This window comes from Caloenas nicobarica, chromosome 1 (genome assembly GCF_036013445.1).
Source record: "Caloenas nicobarica isolate bCalNic1 chromosome 1, bCalNic1.hap1, whole genome shotgun sequence".
Taxonomy (NCBI): Eukaryota; Metazoa; Chordata; class Aves; order Columbiformes; family Columbidae; genus Caloenas; species Caloenas nicobarica.
The window spans coordinates 10,667,527-10,687,533 of NC_088245.1; the positions used below are offsets into that span (position 1 = coordinate 10,667,527).

The window sequence follows — 20,007 nt, forward strand, 5'->3', positions numbered from 1 at the left end:
TGAGCTCTTGCGTGACAACTGAAAAATAGACATTCACAATGGATGTCAGCTGTATGCCCTTTTCATGATGACATTTGTTTATTACAAAATTGAATGAGCAGAACATTGTGACACAGCTACTTTGTTCTATCCAGCAATATGAGATTGTAAGGATTGATGAAAACACAGGGAGAGAACCATGGATTCAGAATATTAAAGCACACTAGTATCAGTTGTGATGGCAGTAAGTGTCTACTGCCAATTCAGGAACCAAAGGGTGTGAAGAATTCTGTAAAGAACTAAGAAGACTTATCTAGTGAAGACTGCTAGAAGAAGATGATGTCTGTTTCCCAAGTCCTAATAAATTTGGGTTGACACGCTAACTGAAAAGATAGCCGTAGGGAAAAACTTGCATTCAGGGCATGAGGTTAACTGAGGAAAAGACAACTCTAAAACTGAGACATATGACTTCATGGTACAAAATTTGATTTTACAGAGAACCATTCTGACAGAGAATCATGAGCTAGAGGGCTGGTGATATAAGAAGATTTTTGTAGGCTCTTTTGTGATCAAATATCCGCAAGATTATAAAAGTTTAGATTGGAATTTGAAACATGTAGCTTGGGAAAAATATTTGCCATGCCTGTATAGCAACATTAAAAAAATAAAGTGGTAAATAGATACAGATATAACAAATGTCCAAGAGGACAATGGCAAGGTTCATTAAATCAGTCGTATCTGGACAATTTCAGGCCATTTCAGTAGCATCACTTGCATCAGTATGGAGGGCAAGACTGGGACTTGCATCTCTTTACAAGATTTAATGCAGTTTGCAAATTTTCTCATATTCACCTTCCTTTGCTCATGTTAATTATTACTATTTTCCATTTTAAGAGGCTTGTTCTACTATGTACTCAGCACAATACACAGTTCTTGAGTTGAAGGACTTTACTCCAGGGAAAAGAGACTGAGTAGGGATAGAGAGCAGAACTGAGAGGAAATGATGACTGGGTAGCTGGTTTCGTTTTTCAATAGTTAATACTATTACTAAAGTTGCTGAAGTAGTTATAGGCAGTTCAAAGAATTGAATCTGTGAAGGAGGGAAGTGAAGAGACTTGATGAAACTGAGAAGGAGCAGGTATCTGTGCAGTGAGTAGGCTGCAGCTGGAGAGTTACTAAATGGAATCTACATAAGCAGCAGTACTAGAGAAGTAATAAGAGCCAAATATAGATGTATAGAAAAGAAACAAACACAGAGACCCTAGGAGCTGGATATGTTTATATTATAAGGAAATAAATGGAAATTATGTCACAAACAAATGGTACTGTGAGAAGAACATGTGCATTTAATGTAGAAAGTAACATATTCTTTAAGAATATCTATATGGCACGTATCTGAAATTCAGCAAACTCTTGAACCCTGGATTATTTCATGGTAGAAGCCACTATATTATGTTTTTATGAACTTAAAGTTGTTTAAGGCTAGATTCTGAGAAGCTTAAATGTTATTAAGTATTGTCTTATTCCCATGCCATGTGTTGACAGAAGCTATATTAGCACAAATAATAATGGTATTATTTCTGCTTACATTGTGAAATGAGTATTTGTCAGGCTGATTGGAAAAGGCAAAACCTACCCCCTTTTTAATGACTTTAAAAGCTTTTGGACTCTCCCATAAATCTAATAAAAATTGATCTATCTTAATTATCTAGTCAGCTTTGGGTAGTGGTCTTTACAATCTTTATGAGAAAAGAATCCAGGGTACTATGAAACTGGACTTTTTTTCTGTAGTCTATTTATACTAAATATTATCTAGTATATTTAGTCACTTATAAACTGCTGACAATACTAACATCATGATTTTCTGTGGGGTAATTTTATTTCCTAGTGTATTGCTTCTATTTTAAGTTTATAAAAGAGAGTTCACAACATACTTTTGGTTTCCAGTATTGGTTTCTATGAAAAAAAATGTTGCCCATAAAAAGGGAGAAAACTATAGTAAAAATTTCAGATAAACCCCTCTAACAAATATTTTAAAGAAAACTAGTTTATATTTTCCACATTCTTGAAAGAAAAAGTTGCTTTTATTTATATTTCTTAATTAGTGCTTCCCAGACAAATGACGTGCAGTTGAAGCACTTTAAGTCCTACAGAGGAGGATAAGCTTTCCTGGAGGGTTATGTTTTAATGTTTTGTTTGTTTGTTTGTGGTTGTTTGTTTGTTTTTTTCACAGAAAAAAACCACAATCTCAAAGTATACTTAATAGTCTGATACAGAACCACATTCAGTTTGGAGCTGAAAAGGATACAGTAACTATTAGGAGCCACGTTGCATTTGGGGACAGCTGATTCAGTCAATAAACTCAATTTTTTGAGACAATATTGCCAAATACTTTTAATAAACATTTATTTATGTCAATTACTAGGACTCACTGGTTTGGTCACTATCTATAAAAGTAGAATAATAAACACATAAGGCAATTGTTAGATGACCTGAGTGATAATGCATGCATTGTTACATTTCTTGTGCCTGAAACAATTTCTTTCAGACAAAGTAAATTATTTTATACATTAAATAGACTCTCCACAGTTGCACTTCAACAAAAGTAGCCCACTTGAACTTTTCTTACTATATTTTGTTTCACATCCAATTATCATTTCAACTAATTTTACAAAGGGGCAGCATCACAGTAGCAATTCAGTTATTTTAAAAACAATTTTAAAAACCCAAGGGAATTGTAGAACCATTTAACAATGGGATTTGGATCTGAAGCATACAGATAGATTTCACGCTTTGGAGGTTTGGTAGATTTTACATCATTCCAGAAAACGTTTGAAACCAGCTAATCTCAAAATGTCTTAATTTCCTAAGGTAACAAAAATTGCAGTATCCTGGACATACCTACTGTGCATAGAAACTTTATAAAGTACCGATGCGCTCAGAAATACCTTGGTTAGCATGTGGGAGCTGAGCACCTAAGCTCAATCATTTGAGATGAGCAGAGAGGTGCCTCATTTCTGCTTGACTGTCTTGAAAAGCCATTTTTGGTCCTATCAAGACCAACCCTATTACTCTGGGAAGTGCCCTATCAGTGACAAGGTGCTGGCATCACCAAATGCTAAGTGCTCTTGGTAGAAAAAACGTTCAGCCCCACTTTACTCTGAAAAAAGGCAGATTCATGGAGTCAAGAGAGCAGGGACTCTGATGCTTACACTCCTGTCATTTGGGAATTCTTTGCTGGCAGGGGCACAGCTGCAGTTCCAGTCTCTGCTTTTGGTGTTACCTCATTTATTACTCTATTAATTGTTAATATAAAATGTATGAATGTTTCTGGTGTTCTACACTTCTGCCAGATACCCCCTTCTTCTGACTAAATGCCTCATCTGGGCAACTGATTGTATACCACTGGATATTCTGAAATACACAGTGGTATATAACTGATCAGTCATCCGTACTATCCTAATATTATCAGCAGTACTACCTAGATAATTATTAATAGAACAATTTTGCACTGCTTTTCCTGCGCTTCATATTCAGTAGGTCTCTCAGTTCTCTAAACCAGACAAATAAATAACTGAATTCCTGAGACCTTCCATTGTCACAGTAAAAGGAGTTAAAAACAAACATACAAAGATTTTAATATATAGCATAGGCCTCATATCCTCCAGTAAAGCTAATTTTGCACTAGCAAAGTAGAGCTTCATTAGCTATTCTAGTATACAGAAGATTCTTGGTGTTCTCTTTTCTTTTTCCCCATACTTCTCTGTGTTTAAAATTTCCTTTTGGTACTCTAAAGAAACTATAACCCAAATCCCACTGGAAACAGTCTGATTACTCCTCTCATGTAGTAGCTAGGCAACTGGCAACAAGATCTTTTGCACAGATATAAGCGTTTGTCCTATTTTTTTCTGGTTTTCTGGGAAGAAGAGTAAAAGGAGACAGTGTGCAGCAGAGCTTTAGCAGTAAGGAGAGCAGACAGGTGATGTTCTTTTTAGGTTATGGCCATCTTAAATTTCTACAGTGATACTTATACACAAATTCAAGAGGGGAAGGTAACTTATGAAGAGAAACACAGAGAGCCAGGAGTCCCAGTTTGTCCCCTTTTACTCAGATTTACAAAATTAGAGGGAACTATTGATAGATCATACAGGCTCTAGAAAACAGATGTTAGAAATATATAAGAAAATTTTGTATGTAAAGGTTATCAATACTTTGGAGCAATGCAATTGCTGTTAGTTTTCACCTTATATTTGTCCTGCTTGGCTTTCTGGAACCTTTCATGCTTCATTTCTGTTAGAAAGGTGTTATGGATCTTCTTGCAAGAGCAGAAAACAAAGAAAATATCTTTTCAGTATGCGTAGCATTCAAAGTATTCAACTGTATCACTTGAAGACACCACATGACTTTACTGTTAAGTTTTCAAATAAGTAACTTCCTATGTTTGTTTTATCACAGGTACAGGAATGGCTGTGCTTAAACTGCCAGACCCAGAGGGCAATGTCAGGACAACTTGGGGATATGGGGAAGGTGCCACTTCTGAAAACAGGCCCTTCACAACCAGTATCCAAACCACCTGCTTCTCCTCAAAAACAGCCTATGCCTGCTGTCTCACATTCCGCTCAGAAGATTTCCATACCGCCTACTCCACCAGCAGCAAAACTGAAAGAAGAACCAGGCGTTCAGAAGGAAGTTCCAAAACTTCAACAGGGGAGACTGGAAAAAACATTGTCAGCTGATAAACTCCAACAAGGGATTCAAAAAGAAGATGCAAAACTTAAGCAGGGAAAACTGGTCAAGACACCCTCAGCTGATAAAATCCAACGTGTTTCTCAGAAGGAAGACCCAAGACTCCAGCAAACAAAATTGACGAAGACAGCCTCATCTGATAAAATTTTGCATGGACTGCAGAAGGAGGATGTAAAATTTCAAGAGGCAAAACTGGCAAAAACATCCTCAGCTGATAAAATTTTACATAGAGTTCAGAAGGAAGACATAAAACTTCAAGAGGCAAAATTGGTAAAGACACCCTCAGCTGACAAAATTTTACATGGAATTCAGAAAGAAGACCCAAAACTCCAACAGATGAAAATGGCAAAGGCACTATCAGCTGACAAAATCCAACCTGCAGCTCAGAAGGAAGATAAGCAACTTCAGGAGGTCAAATTGTCAAAGGCAGTTTCAGTTGATAAAATCCAACATGGTATTCAGAAAGAAGATCCAAAACTTCAACATGAGAAAATAATGAAAACTTCATCAGTGGATAAAATCCAACAGGAAACTCAAAAAGAAGAATCAAAACTTCAGCACGGGAAACTGTCAAAGACACTTTCAGCAGAAAAAATTCCTGCAACAATAAGTTCAGATCAAAAGGAACCCCTAAGCACATTGGAAGAAGATAAAGAACCTGTGCTCCCAGAAAAGAGCACACCACATCCAGAGGACAAAAAAGAACAAACTACAGCTGAGACTAAAGACCATGCTGCTGAGCAGAAAGCAGAAGCTGGAGAACCTTATAAGGGACTTCAAGCTAAGAAGCAAGAGGATGTTAGGAAAGAAGGTTTGACAACTGGGGTTTCAGAAGTGGTTTTGAAAGCTGAAAAAGCTCAGGGAGAAGAAATTCCTGTTCAAACAGCACCTTTGCCAAGAACTGGCCATGTGGAAGCAGCAAGAGAAAAAACAGTAAGTGACTTTCTCACTCCCACCCTCCTCCCTTGCTACAATTTAGAGTCTGATCCTGACAGAACCTCTCCATTATGTCTTCCTGCTCTTTATTGTAATTTTCTGTATGGGATGATTCTAAATTATAGGATCAATGAATCCCATTGAGTGAAAGTTTCACCAGTTAGCCCTGTGCTCTACCTGCAACTCTTCAATACTTCTTGTATGATGTTCAGTCTCAAGCAGTTAAGCATTTAAACTAAGGCACAGTTCCTGTTTAATCATTTTTTCCAATACTTCTGATTTATTTACCTGCTTCTATAGACTCTCGGGTCTTTGAAGTTTAGTTTTTGAAATGGGATTGTTTTCGTAGTTCTTAATCCCAGAGGGGAATAATCTGTGATGGTAAAATGTACAGTGTTTTGCAATACTTAAGTGTACGAAACATTCGAGGAATACTTTGTGATGCCTTAACATGGTATGTTAGAGTGTGCAACTTTTACGTCTTTTTAGTATTTCATTTGCTTATCTCATATGGACAAGTACTTTTAGGTAGGGTTCTTGGTGGGCTCTGAAGTCAGACAAGTGGGTGAGTTTATGACAGTTTGTACTGGAGGGCCATATGTCTTAAATAAATGCATTTTCTGGATGTGAAGTCACCAATAAGTCACTTTGTCAGCCAAAGTGGGTAATACACACAATTTGTTGAGAAATGAAATTAACTGCTAATTATTATGTTATGAAATTAGGAGTAGATTTTTGCTCCTTGGAAAAAAAAAACCAAAAAAACAAACCACAAAACACAAAACAACACAAACAAAAAAAACCCAACAAAAACAAAACCAAAAAAACCCCAAACAACACACACACACACAAAACCCCCACAAAGCAAAAAACCAACAAAAACGACATCTAATTGGAAGCAGCTCAAATTGTTCAGAATTAAAGGTAAAGCTGGTGCCTCACCTAGCTTGTACTTCTTTAAAATAGCTGAATTAATTTTTTTTTCTTTATTTAAGTATTTTAATCTTCTCTGTGCTGTACATCAAACATTGTTAGATACAGTTCTTTCCAACAGATCATGTGAAAGAAGTGGAAGAGATAACCATTTAAGTATCACACATTGGTTCTTTTTCAGTGGCTAAAGGACAATATCTAGGCATTGAAGCATGTATTTTATTTGTATTTCAGGACAGAATTGTATAGAGGATTTCAGATATGTGTATTTTTAAATAGGGGTGCAAGAGAAGACCTAATACTTTCTGCACTTGACAAACTGCTGATGGCATTTTATATCCAAATCTGTGCAAATGGTAATTACTTACTCTTGCAGTATTCCCATGAGATAAGTAAAGAATACTACCCTCTTTTTCCACTTAAAAGAAAAAAAAAAAAAAAGACAGCAACACCTCAACAAGTCCCCAAAGATATGGAGAGGCTTGGAAAATCACGAGTATCAATTGTATTTGGAGATCTCACATCCTTTGAAATAAAAGTGACTTTAATATTAGAACATTTTAAAATCTTTGGGTCTCAAAGTATGATTTAAGGTATTGTAAAGCCAGGGTTTTTTTCTTCAAAACATTCTTTTTTTCAGTAACATTTTAAACTGCAATTTCTTCAAAAAGATTTTCAAGAATAAATTCCTTTTGCTCATGATTTACAGGTCCTTTTCCTGAGAAACCATTGTAATATTGACTATTCCCATGTGCAATAGCAGTTAGCTGTTCCAACAAGGATGCCTAGAATTCTTGGATACTTAGGACATACAGTTTGTCAGTATAAAACAGTAATCCTGACACTCACAAATTAACTTATAAGTAGTTCAGCATACCTACATGAACACATTACTGTGGTGTAAATTGGACAGATGTTTACAACACAACAGCTAACTTATAAAGTGCCCTTATCACTACCTTCTTATGTTTACTGAGGAATGATCATGTGCCTAGGTTGAATAACTGGCTAGAAATTAGTATATTGTAAATTGACATCATTATTCCAAGATGTGCTGTTAATAACAAAACACAGACCAGGAAGATGGACATGAATGAAATGTTTCATTTTGATAATATAAAATTCAAATACAGTTTAAACAGTTTAGTCCACCAAAGTATTTTTCACTCTCTGAAACTGTTTTTTGGTTTTGTTTGTTTGTTTTGTTGGGTTTTTTGTTTGTTTGGGGGGTTGTTTGTTTATTTTTTTTTATCATATAGATATCTTTATTTCTTCTATAAACACAATGACCTTTTAAAAATCATGAGTTTCTTTGCAAAATGGAATTTCTGTTCTGTGTCACAGGAGGTAATCTTGCTAGCTGTAAGTATTTTCAAAAACTGACAAGACTTTTTTTTTAATCACAGTTTATTTTAATAGAGTTCTGATTGAATTTGATAACCAATGGGGCTTTTTAAAGCACTAACTTTATATTTTCAAATAAGTATATTAAAAGTGAGGAAGTGTAAGAATAAATAATACTTGCAAGGTAAAAAACTTCTAATGCAAAATAGTCTTATGATGTATTGACACTGACACTGTAGAAATGCCACTAGCGTAGTACAAATACATCCTATGTTAGGTCATTTTTACCATTAAAGACATTGCATTTACTGTTCTTAAACAGTCTTATCCAGCCTACATCTTTTATAGGTCTCTTTGTTCCTCACATCTCAAGATCCTCCCATCAATGTCTGTATTACAGTAAAATTTGTCCAGCATGAAAAACTCACAGTAGGCAAACTTTCAGAAAAAATGCAATTCTACTACTCAGAATGGCCCAGTAATGCAACATGTACCAGATCACTTCCTACTTTACAAGAAAAAGTGGATTCTTTTTCTTATTGGTTAAAATACATTTTTCATTCTCCAAGAGTCATTGAATATATATATATGATTCTTAGCAGCATTATTTCTTCAATATTTTGCTATTCATCTAATAATCTTATGTTTGCGGTATGTTTACAAGTTTGACAATGATGTTTTTGCATATGTGACGGCCAACCCTGTAGAAAATATATTACCAGTCATTTAAGAATAGGTGTAGCTAATGACAATCTCCTAGTTCTCAGGCTGAAAGAAATAGGGGAAAAAAAAAAACACACACACACACAAAAAAGTAAACAAAAAACCCCAACCAACCAACCAAAATAACATAAAGACCTTTTTTTTTTTTTTAATTTTAAGTTACATGCATGTGATCTTGAAACATGATGTGGAGGATAATTTTTGCACGACATATCACGGGGCAGACAACTATACATACTAAAATGATATAAAATATAGTCATATTGTTGGTAGCCTTAAAAAGATACTTGGATTTTCTCATGACATTTATTTCTAGTGAAAAAAGGAGTCCCTCCTTATTGTAGATCTTTTTCATCTCCTTACTGTACAATAGCAGTCTTTCCTATATTCTATTTCCTATTATTCATAGCAGAGATGTTATGGCATACAGTGAGGTTCAACAGCAGGGCGAGCAATAGCAATGTTCATTGCCATCTCCTCTGCTTTGGTCACTGAGTAGGTACTACACCTTGGACTCACAGATACTGGCACCATCACAAATTACAAGGAGGACAGCTAAAGCTGTTCCATGACCAGTTGTTATCTACTTATTTCTGAGCTTAACTGTTTAGCTGATGCCTTCTGGCTCTGCTTTACAAGTCACTGAATCACTTTATCTCCCTGTGGAGAACCAAGACCTGCCAGATTCACTTTCACTAGTTGGACAGGCTGTCCATCAACTCCTAGGAGACCTTCTGAGCTTGAACAATGTTTGGATTTTCTAGTAACTCATCTAAGTTGATGACAGTGCGTTTGGTTTGGTATGTCTTTAGAAGTATGAACATGTTGGAAATAAAGTAAAAAATAACAATCAAATGTCAAAGCTGAAATTCTAATGAGGGGCATCATACTTCTGGATGGAAAAACCCTTTGGTTTTAATGAAAAGTGTATAATTTTTTTTTAAACATAGACCAGTAAATTCCCCTTAAACACTTTCTTTGATAATGAAGGGAACAAAAATGTAAATATTACATACAACCCCCAAAAATTTTAACTATGCTCCGTTGCTGACTTTCATGAAGAGTGTTTATAATTCTGTCATTATGGGCTGGAGAATACCTGAGAGTACATTTTTCAGAATAATAAGTGCTGAAGTGTTGAAGTGGTGACGGCTTCCAAAAGTATTTTGAGTACTATAGGCTTCTCCATATTTTTATGTATTAATCTCAGCCTTCTCAATAGGGTTGTCTTTAGAAATATTTGTTTTCTTATTTGATTTTTAATTGCAATGGATTTTGCCGTGATATCAGATATTTGGGTTTATCATATTGGGTACAATATTGGTAAGAACAGATGTAGTTTATATTCAAGGTAGTATATGATTTTGCAAAACATATAATAAATCACTCCAGTGAAATGCAGATTACTTAATAAAAAATTAATTAGTAGATTACTGTGATATTTATATTACTGTTTTAATGTAGGATTATGTGCACAGTGGTACGTCTATAAGCAAGAACAGGTACTTTAAATGTAAATTCCTTAATAAAGAAAACCTGAGTCATTTTTAAAAATAAAATAGATGACAATAACAACTGTAATTTTATGATATTTTGGCATTAAATATAACTTTAGTGTGAATAAACATTTGAAAATACTTGCAATTACTAGCAACTTAACAGGAGTGTAAATGTAACTTTAAATTATAATTAACCATTGTCATAATTTTCTTAATATATTTATTCCACATTATTTTTTTTTAACTCAGTATATTGCCAAGGAAGATATTAAAACTTTAAATAAATGGTTTGCTGTACTTCTGAAGTCATTGGCTTGGATTAGCAAAGGTGATAAATACTACCTACCTGTATTATTGAGGGCCATAACAAATACAAAGATCACACTATATTATTAAAATCGGGAGACTTTGGGATTCTTTTTCTCAAATTGCCAGTGGAGGTGGGGACTCCTCGTAAGATTGTCAGCTAAGATGACCTGTCATTTGGAGAGTTAGCTGTTTTGTTAGCTGGATAGTGAGATACTTTCCCTAGGTACAGAGCATTTCACAGTTCAGAGAAGCAAGAAGGAAACGCTTGCTGAAGGATATTCTTGATATTTTTGTTATCTAAAGAAGGAGATAGAAGTGCTTGTCATTCAGAATGGTGTAGAGGGATCCAGAAGCCAGAAGGATGACCAAGGATGTTTAATTAGGGATGAGAAGGAAAACATTGGGTATGATGCTCAGTCGGGTATGCCTGACTTGTTTGCTTCCTTACTTCCTTTGGTCGATAGCTGACTGTCGTGCTTTCCTCCCTGCAATTACGCTTCCCTACCAGCAGCTTACCGCTGCATTACAAATTAACTGAGAAACTTCTTTTTGTTTGTGGGGTACTGAGAAAATGTTTGTACAGCACTGAATTGCAGATATGGTGACATTGCAAATTGCATTACATCATGCTTCAATACTCCATCGTTAAATGGGCAAAGAAAGCAGCAGACCCCAAAAACACTGCAAGCTGACATTTCATGAGATATATTACTTTGTGTGTAGAACTATGTAGGCAGTTTTGAAACACAGGTAATTAAAAGCTTCATTTAAATTAATCCCCAAACATCTTATCCCATGCATACACGAACAAATGATAGATTATAATTGATAAGTGTTCTGGAAAGAATTAACTACAGTATTTGTTTATACTGAAAAACAGATCATCTTAGAAGTAATACAATCAGTTGCCTGTGTGGACAACCAGACAAAGCACAAATTCAATTAAAACCTCAAAATTTGAGGAACTTTTTGTATTACTTTAATAGCTTTGAATAGCAAAATTAGTGTTCAGTCTTTTATGGTTTAATATAATTCTTCTTGGCATCATATTTTTTTCATTGAGACATTAACTCATCTTTTAGAAAAAAAAAATCACATATGTTTAATTGCCTGGAGACATTAAGAGTTTCTATATAAATATATACACACACGTATGTATTTATTTTTTTAGGAAAAGGAGGATGACAAATCAGACACATCAAGCTCTCAGCAACAGAAAAGTCCACAAGGTCTGAGTGACACCGGATATTCTTCTGATGGGATATCAAGTTCACTTGGTGAAATTCCAAGTCATATCCCCAGTGATGAAAAGGATTTACTCAGAGAATCTAGTAAAAAAGACACTGTTTCACAAGAAAGTCCACCAAGCCCCTCAGACCTAGCTAAATTGGAAAGTACTGTACTCTCTATTTTGGAAGCTCAGGCAACTACACTTTCTGATGAAAAGTCTGCTAAAAGCAAACAGCTTTATGAAATGTACAGTGAACAGACAAAAGATCCACATAAAACAAAGCCTTTGCCAGTCACTCCTGAATCTTACAGTTCAGATGAGGAAGACCTAGAAGCTATTCAAAAAAGTGAAAGAACCATCGTAGAAGAAGGCAAAGGAAGCGCTCCCTCCCAAGCAGACTACAAAGAAGAAGAGGAAAGAGATGACTTACCGTCAAGAAGACAACGGTATGATTCTGTGGAAGACAGCAGTGAGAGTGAAAACTCACCTGTCCCAAGGAGAAAAAGAAGAGCTAGTGTTGGTTCTTCAAGCAGTGATGAGTACAAACGAGATGACAGCCAGGGATCTGGTGATGAGGAAGACTTCATTAGAAAACAGATTATAGAGATGAGTGCTGATGAAGATGCTTCAGGTTCTGAGGATGATGAATTCATAAGAAATCAACTCAAGGAGATCAGTGTAACTGATAGTCAAAAGAAAGACGAAGTGAAAAGCAAAGCCAAAGGAACAGCTGGAAAACATAGAAGAATGGCACGGAAAAGTAGTGCAAGCTATGATGAGGATGCAGGAAGGCGACATTCATGGCATGATGATGATGATGAGACTTTTGATGAAAGCCCAGAGCCAAAATACAGGGAAACTAAAAGTCAAGACAGTGAAGAACTTGCAGTAACTGGAGGAGGTGGCCTTCGGCGGTTCAAAACAATAGAATTAAATAGTACAATAACAAACAAATATTCTGAAGTATCTGAACAACAGAAAGGCATTTTATATTTTGATGAAGAGCCTGAGCTAGAGATGGAGAGTCTTACAGATTCACCAGAAGATAGATCTAGAGGAGAAGGGTCTTCTAGTTTACATGCTTCTAGTTTCACACCAGGTACATCTCCTACTTCAGTGTCATCACTTGATGAAGACAGCGACAGCAGTCCTAGTCACAAAAAACTGGGAGGAGAGAGCAAACAGCGCAAATCCAGACATCGGTCACATGGTCCTCTTCTTCCAACTATTGAAGATTCTTCAGAAGAAGAAGAATTACGGGAAGAGGAAGAACTGCTAAAGGAACAAGAGAAACAGCGTGAATTAGAACAGCAACAAAGAAAAAGTTCTAGCAAAAAATCTAAAAAGGACAAGGATGAACTAAGAGCCCAGAGAAGAAGGGAACGTCCAAAGACTCCACCAAGTAATCTTTCTCCCATTGAAGATGCATCTCCAACAGAAGAATTACGACAGGCAGCAGAAATGGAAGAGCTGCACAGATCTTCCTGTTCAGAATATTCACCTAGTATTGAGTCAGATCCTGAAGGATTTGAGATCAGTCCAGAAAAAATAATAGAAGTACAAAAAGTTTACAAATTGCCTACTGCTGTCTCTCTATACTCACCAACAGATGAACAACCGACTGGACTCCCAAAAGAAGAAAGCGGTCAAAAGACATTGAAAAGTGCCGAAGAGGTATATGAGGAGATGATGCATAAGACCCATAAGTCCAAGCCATTTCAAATTGCAAATGAAAAAGATGAAGTATTTGAAAAAGAATCGTTATATGGTGGAATGCTAATAGAGGATTATATTTATGAATCTTTAGTAGAGGATAGTTACAATGGAAGTATTGATACTAATCTTGTAATGAGACAAGATGAGAGCAATGAATATATACAACACAGAGGAAAAGAGAAAAAAATAAGAGCATCAGAACACATCTATGAAGAGCCACAGAAAATTACTGATCTACAGAAAGACTACTATAGTGTTGAGACTTTACATTCTATTGTGCCTCAAGAAGATATAGTTTCTAGTTCTTACATTATCCCAGAAAGTCATGAAATTGTTGTATTAGACAGCACAGTAGCTTCCACCAGTGAGGAAAAACAGTTGTTAGATGCAGAAGCTGCTTATGAAGAGCTTATGAAAAGACAGAGAAAGCAGCTAACCCCTGGGTCCAGTCCAACACAACCAGCTTCAGGTTTTGTTCCCACATCCGATACAAAGGTATCTAGTGTTGGAGAAATAGCGGATAGTGCATCTTTAACATCAAGCACTACTTCAGCAATCTCAGATGTTTCACCTGTCAGTAGCACACCACTTTCTATTCCAGATGTTAAAATAACACAGCATTTTACAGCAGAGGAAATTGAAGATGAATACTTAACAGATTATGCCAGAGAAATTCAAGAAATAATTTCTCATGAAACATCAATGTTAACATACTCTGAGACATCGGAAGGTGCTGCATCAGTTTTACCTTCTGATACAGCTTCTTTAACATCATCGACATCTTCAGTTTGTACCACAGATAGTTCATCACCTATAGACAGTGCAACCACAGGTTATGTAGATAAGGCAGATGCTGTAGATAAACTAGCAGATTCTGAAGGTGTCAGGATAATAACCCAAGTTCCCTTAACATCTACAAAAGAGTACTCTGAAGTGAGCATGCCTTATGAATCTGTTGCTGAAGCCACTAAAAAGCCATCTATATCATCGGATATGGAAAGTGTCGATCAAGCTGCAGTTTGTTTGTCTGAAACTGCACCTTCAGCAGTTATAAAACCCACGCAATATGAAACTGATACCATTACCTTTGATACCTCCAAAGCAGAAAAGGAAGCAGCTAGAAAAATGAAAAGTACATTAGAGGCTGGCATTGTCAAAATTCATCATGAAGATTCACACAAAGAATTGGGTGTTGATATGACAAGGATTAATTTGACTAGTGCTGCATCTGAGCAACCACCTATATGTATTGCATCAGTACCAGTAACAGAGCCTGCATCAGAAACATCTTCTGTACCTGCTCCCAATGTTGTAAGACAGACCAGCATGGTCTCTGTGCCTTCCTCAGCTCCTGCTGTAACATCCAAAGTATTCTCGCTTTTTAGAAGCTCTTCTTTGGATTCTTCTGCACAACCTTCTCCACCCCCGCCTCCTCCTCCTCCACCACCTCCTCCACCACCATTACCTCCACCTATTTTACCCAAGCCAGCCATTTATCCCAAAAAGAAGTCACAGATTAAGACTCCGGCAGCAACAGCTCCCACAGTAGTACCTGCAGTCACGAGTGTTCCAACACTTGAGTCTCCAGCTGTATTAAAGAACCATGTGGTACCAATCACAAAAGCATATACCCCAACACCACCTCCTGTGCCACCCAAACCATCCTCCATTCCAGCAGGGCTTGTTTTCAGTCACAGGCCCACTGAAGTAACTAAACCTCCAATTGCTCCTAAACCAGCAGTTCCTCCTCTCCCAATAGCTGTTCATAAGCCAGCAGAAACACAGCCCAAACCAATAGGTTTGTCATTGACTTCAAGTATGACTCTGAATTTGGTCTCTGCAGCTGAATACAAAATAGCGTCTCCCACTTCCCCTTTGTCTCCACACTCTAACAAATCTTCACCAAGGTTGACAAAACCCTCACAGGAAACTTATGTTGTCATCACTTTGCCATCTGAGCCTGGAACTCCCACAGAGGCTATAACTAGTCAGGCTGTTACCAGCTGGCCTTTGGAAGCACCTTCGAAAGAACAGATTCCCCAGCCTGTGCAACCTATTTTTACTCCATCCATCAAAACTATGGAAATTCAAAGTATGGCAGATCAAAGTATGTATATTTCAGGTGCTTTGCAAACTGTTCCTGTCACAACACAATCAACTTTTGAGAAAATACCTAGTTCAAAGTCAGAAGTAGTAACACGAGAGGTAACTAAGACCACAGTGTCAGTGGTTAAGGGCCCAGCACCTGGTTTTGGTTTAGGTAGTGTCGCTATTACTATACCTCCAGAGCCAATACATATAGTAGATCAACCCAGGTATAGAGAGAATGGACGATTCCATCCTTTGGGTGATGTCATAGATCTCCGCACTTTAACTAAGATGGATATCGAAGTGAGAGACAACTGTATGGATCTCTCTGCTGTTTCCATGGACATGAGAAGGCAAATGCCAGCAAGTGATACATGTGGGCGGCCAGTAAGTACTGTCCAGCCATCTATAATAAATCTTAGCACTACATGTGTTGTGGATCCTTCTCTGTCTGTAGTCACTGAGACAGTAACTGTAGTGACCTGCACTGCCCCTGTAAGCTACACTGCCAGTACAGACAGCCTCGTGGATCTGGGACATGCAATGACAACGCCACTTCAGCTAACAACGCCAAAGCACTTCGAGCCTGCATACAGAGTAACAGGCAGCCCGGCATTCTCTACAGGTAGAGATGAAGTGCCGATAAATTTATCCCTAGGTACTTCAACGCATGCAGTGACATGGGCTACTACAAAGCCTGTTACTGTACCACCCGTTGGTGTTACAAATGGTTGGACTGATCTCTCCACTTCTCAGGAGCCAATAGAGAGTGGAGCTGTTGACCTTAGCACTACAAAATCCCACAGAACAGTAGTAACAATGGATGAAACTACTTCAGGTATCATAACAACAGTAATAGAAGATGATGAAAAGCCTGTGGATCTGACTGCGGGGAGAAGAGCTGTCTGCTGTGATATGGTTTATAAATTGCCATTTGGTAGGAGCTGTACAGCACAGCAGCCACCAACTACGCTTCCTGAAGATCGCTTTGGTTACAGAGATGACCATTATCAGTATGATCGTTCAGGGTCATATGGCTACCGAGGAATGGGAGGTATGAAACCATCTATGTCTGACACAAATTTATCGGAAGCTGGACTGTTTGCATACAAAAGCAAGAATAGCTTTAATTATCGAGTTGGGGCAACTGATGCAGCAGTAGATCTTACTTCTGGAAGAGTTACTACAGGTCAGTATGACACAGCAGCAGATCTTTCTTTGAAATATAATTTTGATGTTCCTCACCTCATTTCAGGATGATTTTTTTATTATTTTTCCCCTCCTTCTGTTGTTTTGTTTTCTTTTGGACAGTGTAACAAATAATTCTGGATTACACGTGTTTTCCATTTCTTCATTTTACATGTGTTTTGCACAGAGGTGCCTGCATGTGCCTGCATGTTCAGAAATGCTGTTTGCTTCACATCTAAAGTAGATCATTAACCTGAAGATTTGCATGCAGTTTCCCCTTCCCATTTAATTCATCAGGATGAGATGACTTTCAGAATCCGCAAAGCAGCATTCTTTTGTGGGACTGGACTGTAACTTTGCCCTATAATTTCAGGTGAGGTTATGGATTACTCAAGCAAGACCACTGGTTCTTATCCAGAGACTCGGCAGGTGATTTCTGGCATCGGGCTCAGTACACCACAATATTCCCAAGCAAGAATGGTTTCGTCTCTGGGTTCCCAGTTTGGCATTGGAAGTGTTTTAAGATCATCCAATGGTGTTGTTTATTCTTCAGTAGCGACTCCAATCCCATCCACATTTGCCATCACTACACAACCTGGTTCTATTTTCAGTACATCTGTCAGAGATTTACCTACTCTCCAAACAATTGACTCAGTGCCCTCTTTATCAACTCTACGACAGAATCAACCACTCCCAAGATCATACAGTTTCTTGACAACAGTAGCAGCTGAAAAAGATGCAATTACTGCCATTGATATGGAGACAGGGTTGCCACCTCTTACTATAGAAACTATTACAACAGAGCCGACCAACCTGATACCTGCTTTGACCACAGCATCTGAAGTTTATACAGACGCAATTGAAGATGAGGTTGCCCTTCTCATTGCCCCTGAAGAAGGCAAACAACAGCAGCTTGATTTGGAGCGTGAACTTCTTGAGCTTGAGAAAATAAAGCAGCAGCGCTTTGCAGAAGAGCTGGAATGGGAACGTCAGGAAATTCAGAGATTTAGGGAACAAGAAAAGTTTATGGTGCAAAAAAAGCTTGAGGAGTTGCAATCCATGAAACATCACCTCTTATTTCAGCAAGAGGAAGAACGACAAGCTCAGTTTATGATGAGGCAAGAGACATTAGCCCAGCAGCAGTTGCAGCTTGAACAATTCCAGCAACTTCAACAACAGCTCCACCAACAGTTAGAGGAGCAAAAAATTCGTCAAATATATCAGTATGGTTATGAACCTTCAGGAACTGGCTCACCACAAACTACCACAGATCAAACACTTTTGGAAGGACAGTATGCAACCACAGAAAATGGCCAGTTCTGGCCTACTGATGATGCAACCACTACGGCTTCAGGAGTGCTGGGTATTGAAATTCCACAAAGCCAAGCATGGTATACAGTTCAGTCTGATGGTGTTACCCAATACATACCAAGGACTGGTATCCTAAGCTCTGTGTCAGAAATGTCTCTTAAGGATATTGATGTTAGAGAGGAGAAGCAATTGAAAAAAAGAAGTTCTATGCCAAAATTACGTGGTCCATATGAGGAGCTTGAGGAGACTCTGGAAGAAGAGCCACGGTGCTTCAAAAAGATAGTGGACAGTGGAGTGCAAACTGATGATGAAGATGGAGCAGATAGAGGTTACGCAAACAGGAGACGGAGAGCTAAGAAGAGTGTTGATACAAGTGTTCAGACAGATGATGAAGATCAAGATGAATGGGATCTTTCTAGCAGATCTAGAAGGAAGCCTCGTGTAGGGAAATACAGTGAGAGTACCACTGAGGCAGACAAAGCTAAACAATTCTCCAAAGTATCTAGTATTGCAGTTCAGACAGTGGCTGAGATTTCAGTACAAACAGAACCTGTAGGAACAATAAGAACACCTTCAATCAGGGCCCGATTGGATGCTAAGGTGGAAATCATAAAGCACATTTCAGCTCCAGAAAAGACATATAAAGGAGAAAGTTTGGGATGTCAAACAGAGACAGAGTCAGATACTCAGAGTCCCCAGTATCTGTCAGCTTCCTCTCCTCAGAAAGATAAAAAACGCCCAACACCATTAGAGATAGGATACTCAACCCATCTTCATCCAGACTCCACATTGCAGGTAGTCCCTTCCCCTCCCAAATCTCCCAAAGTTCTCTATTCACCCATTTCACCTGTTTCGCCAAGCAAAGTTATAGAGTCAGCATTTGTACCCTATGAAAAACCCATCACTGATGACATCAGCCCTCAGAAGATGCTGCATGCTGACATTGCCAAGGTTCCTCCATCAAGCCCAAAGGCAACAAAGATGATGCAACGCTCTATGTCTGATCCTAAGCCCTTGAGTCCCACAGCAGAAGACAGTTCCAGAGCTCAGTTTCAGTACACTGAGGGTTTCATGGTAAGAAGTATTTGCTTGCCCTTTTTTTTTTTTTTAAATATTTAACTCTACAGCTATCTGTGCAGCATGAGGACTAGCACATTCATTTTCAGTGCGTATGTATTTAGTCTTTTTGCACACCAGCTGAAAAGTCCCAAGCAATGTCTGCTAACTGAAGCAATGTATATTTACTTCATTGCTTTGCCTGGAGATCCAGGAATCCATACCACAGTCTTACTACGATTCAGAAAAAAAAAAAAAAAGAAAAAAGAAAAAAAAATATATTCTTCAGAATTTGGAGGGCACTTTATATTTTACATGGCAATTAATTGCCAATTAAGTGGTTACCACCAAGTCTTCAGAAAATGAAAAGCATTTTCTTTCTAATCATACAACACTCAGCTCTTGTGGCACAGTCTATAGTGCATTTACCTTGAAACTACTGCATGTTTCTTTTGAGAGGCAGCTGACACTAGATTCATAATCACCTTAGTTAGCTGTCCTACTTGACCCTCATGAGATTACTTGGCCATTTGTGATTCTGTGGGTAATCTTGTGACCCAATGTTTGCATCTTTTATCTCTCCCAGACCAAAAGGTCTCATATCACAAACCCATTTTTTGTCGGTTTGTTTTGGATAAGGAGGATTATCAAGAAGTTGTGCAAGTTTTGAGGGCTGTTTCTTATCGAGTCAGAGAAGGCAATTTTGAATAAGGCTGGTGTCATCGGGATTTAAATTTGTCATTTCTACAGTATTCCTTTTCCTTGAGTGGTAGGATTTCTGATTGGGGAATCAGTCTGGGTTTTGTTTTGCTTTTTTTACAGATAAGACGAAAAAGTCTTTACTAAAAAAAAACACTTTTAGAATTTCACATGTTCTTGGCTGTCCTTTTGTCTGAGTCCATTCCTGTCCATCAGTTGCAGAGTCAGTATCTTATTTGTGAGAGCTCT

The 20,007-nt window shown here is 37.7% G+C and overlaps 1 protein-coding gene across 2 annotated transcripts in view; it reads left to right on the forward strand.

Moving 5' to 3' along the window:
• The window catches only part of PCLO (piccolo presynaptic cytomatrix protein), a 353,249-nt gene that overhangs the window by 152,072 nt on the left and 181,170 nt on the right, over window positions 1-20,007 (forward strand). The window contains exons 4-7 of one of the 2 annotated variants that reach the window (XM_065648554.1): window positions 4,435-4,911; window positions 4,987-5,658; window positions 11,641-16,693; window positions 17,066-19,077. In XM_065648554.1, the coding sequence (XP_065504626.1) occupies window positions 4,435-4,911; window positions 4,987-5,658; window positions 11,641-16,693; window positions 17,066-19,077 (8,214 nt within the window). Of the gene's footprint in view, window positions 1-4,434; window positions 5,659-11,640; window positions 16,694-17,065; window positions 19,078-20,007 lie in introns of both variants that reach the window. The other variant, XM_065648563.1, reaches the window with a different exon arrangement.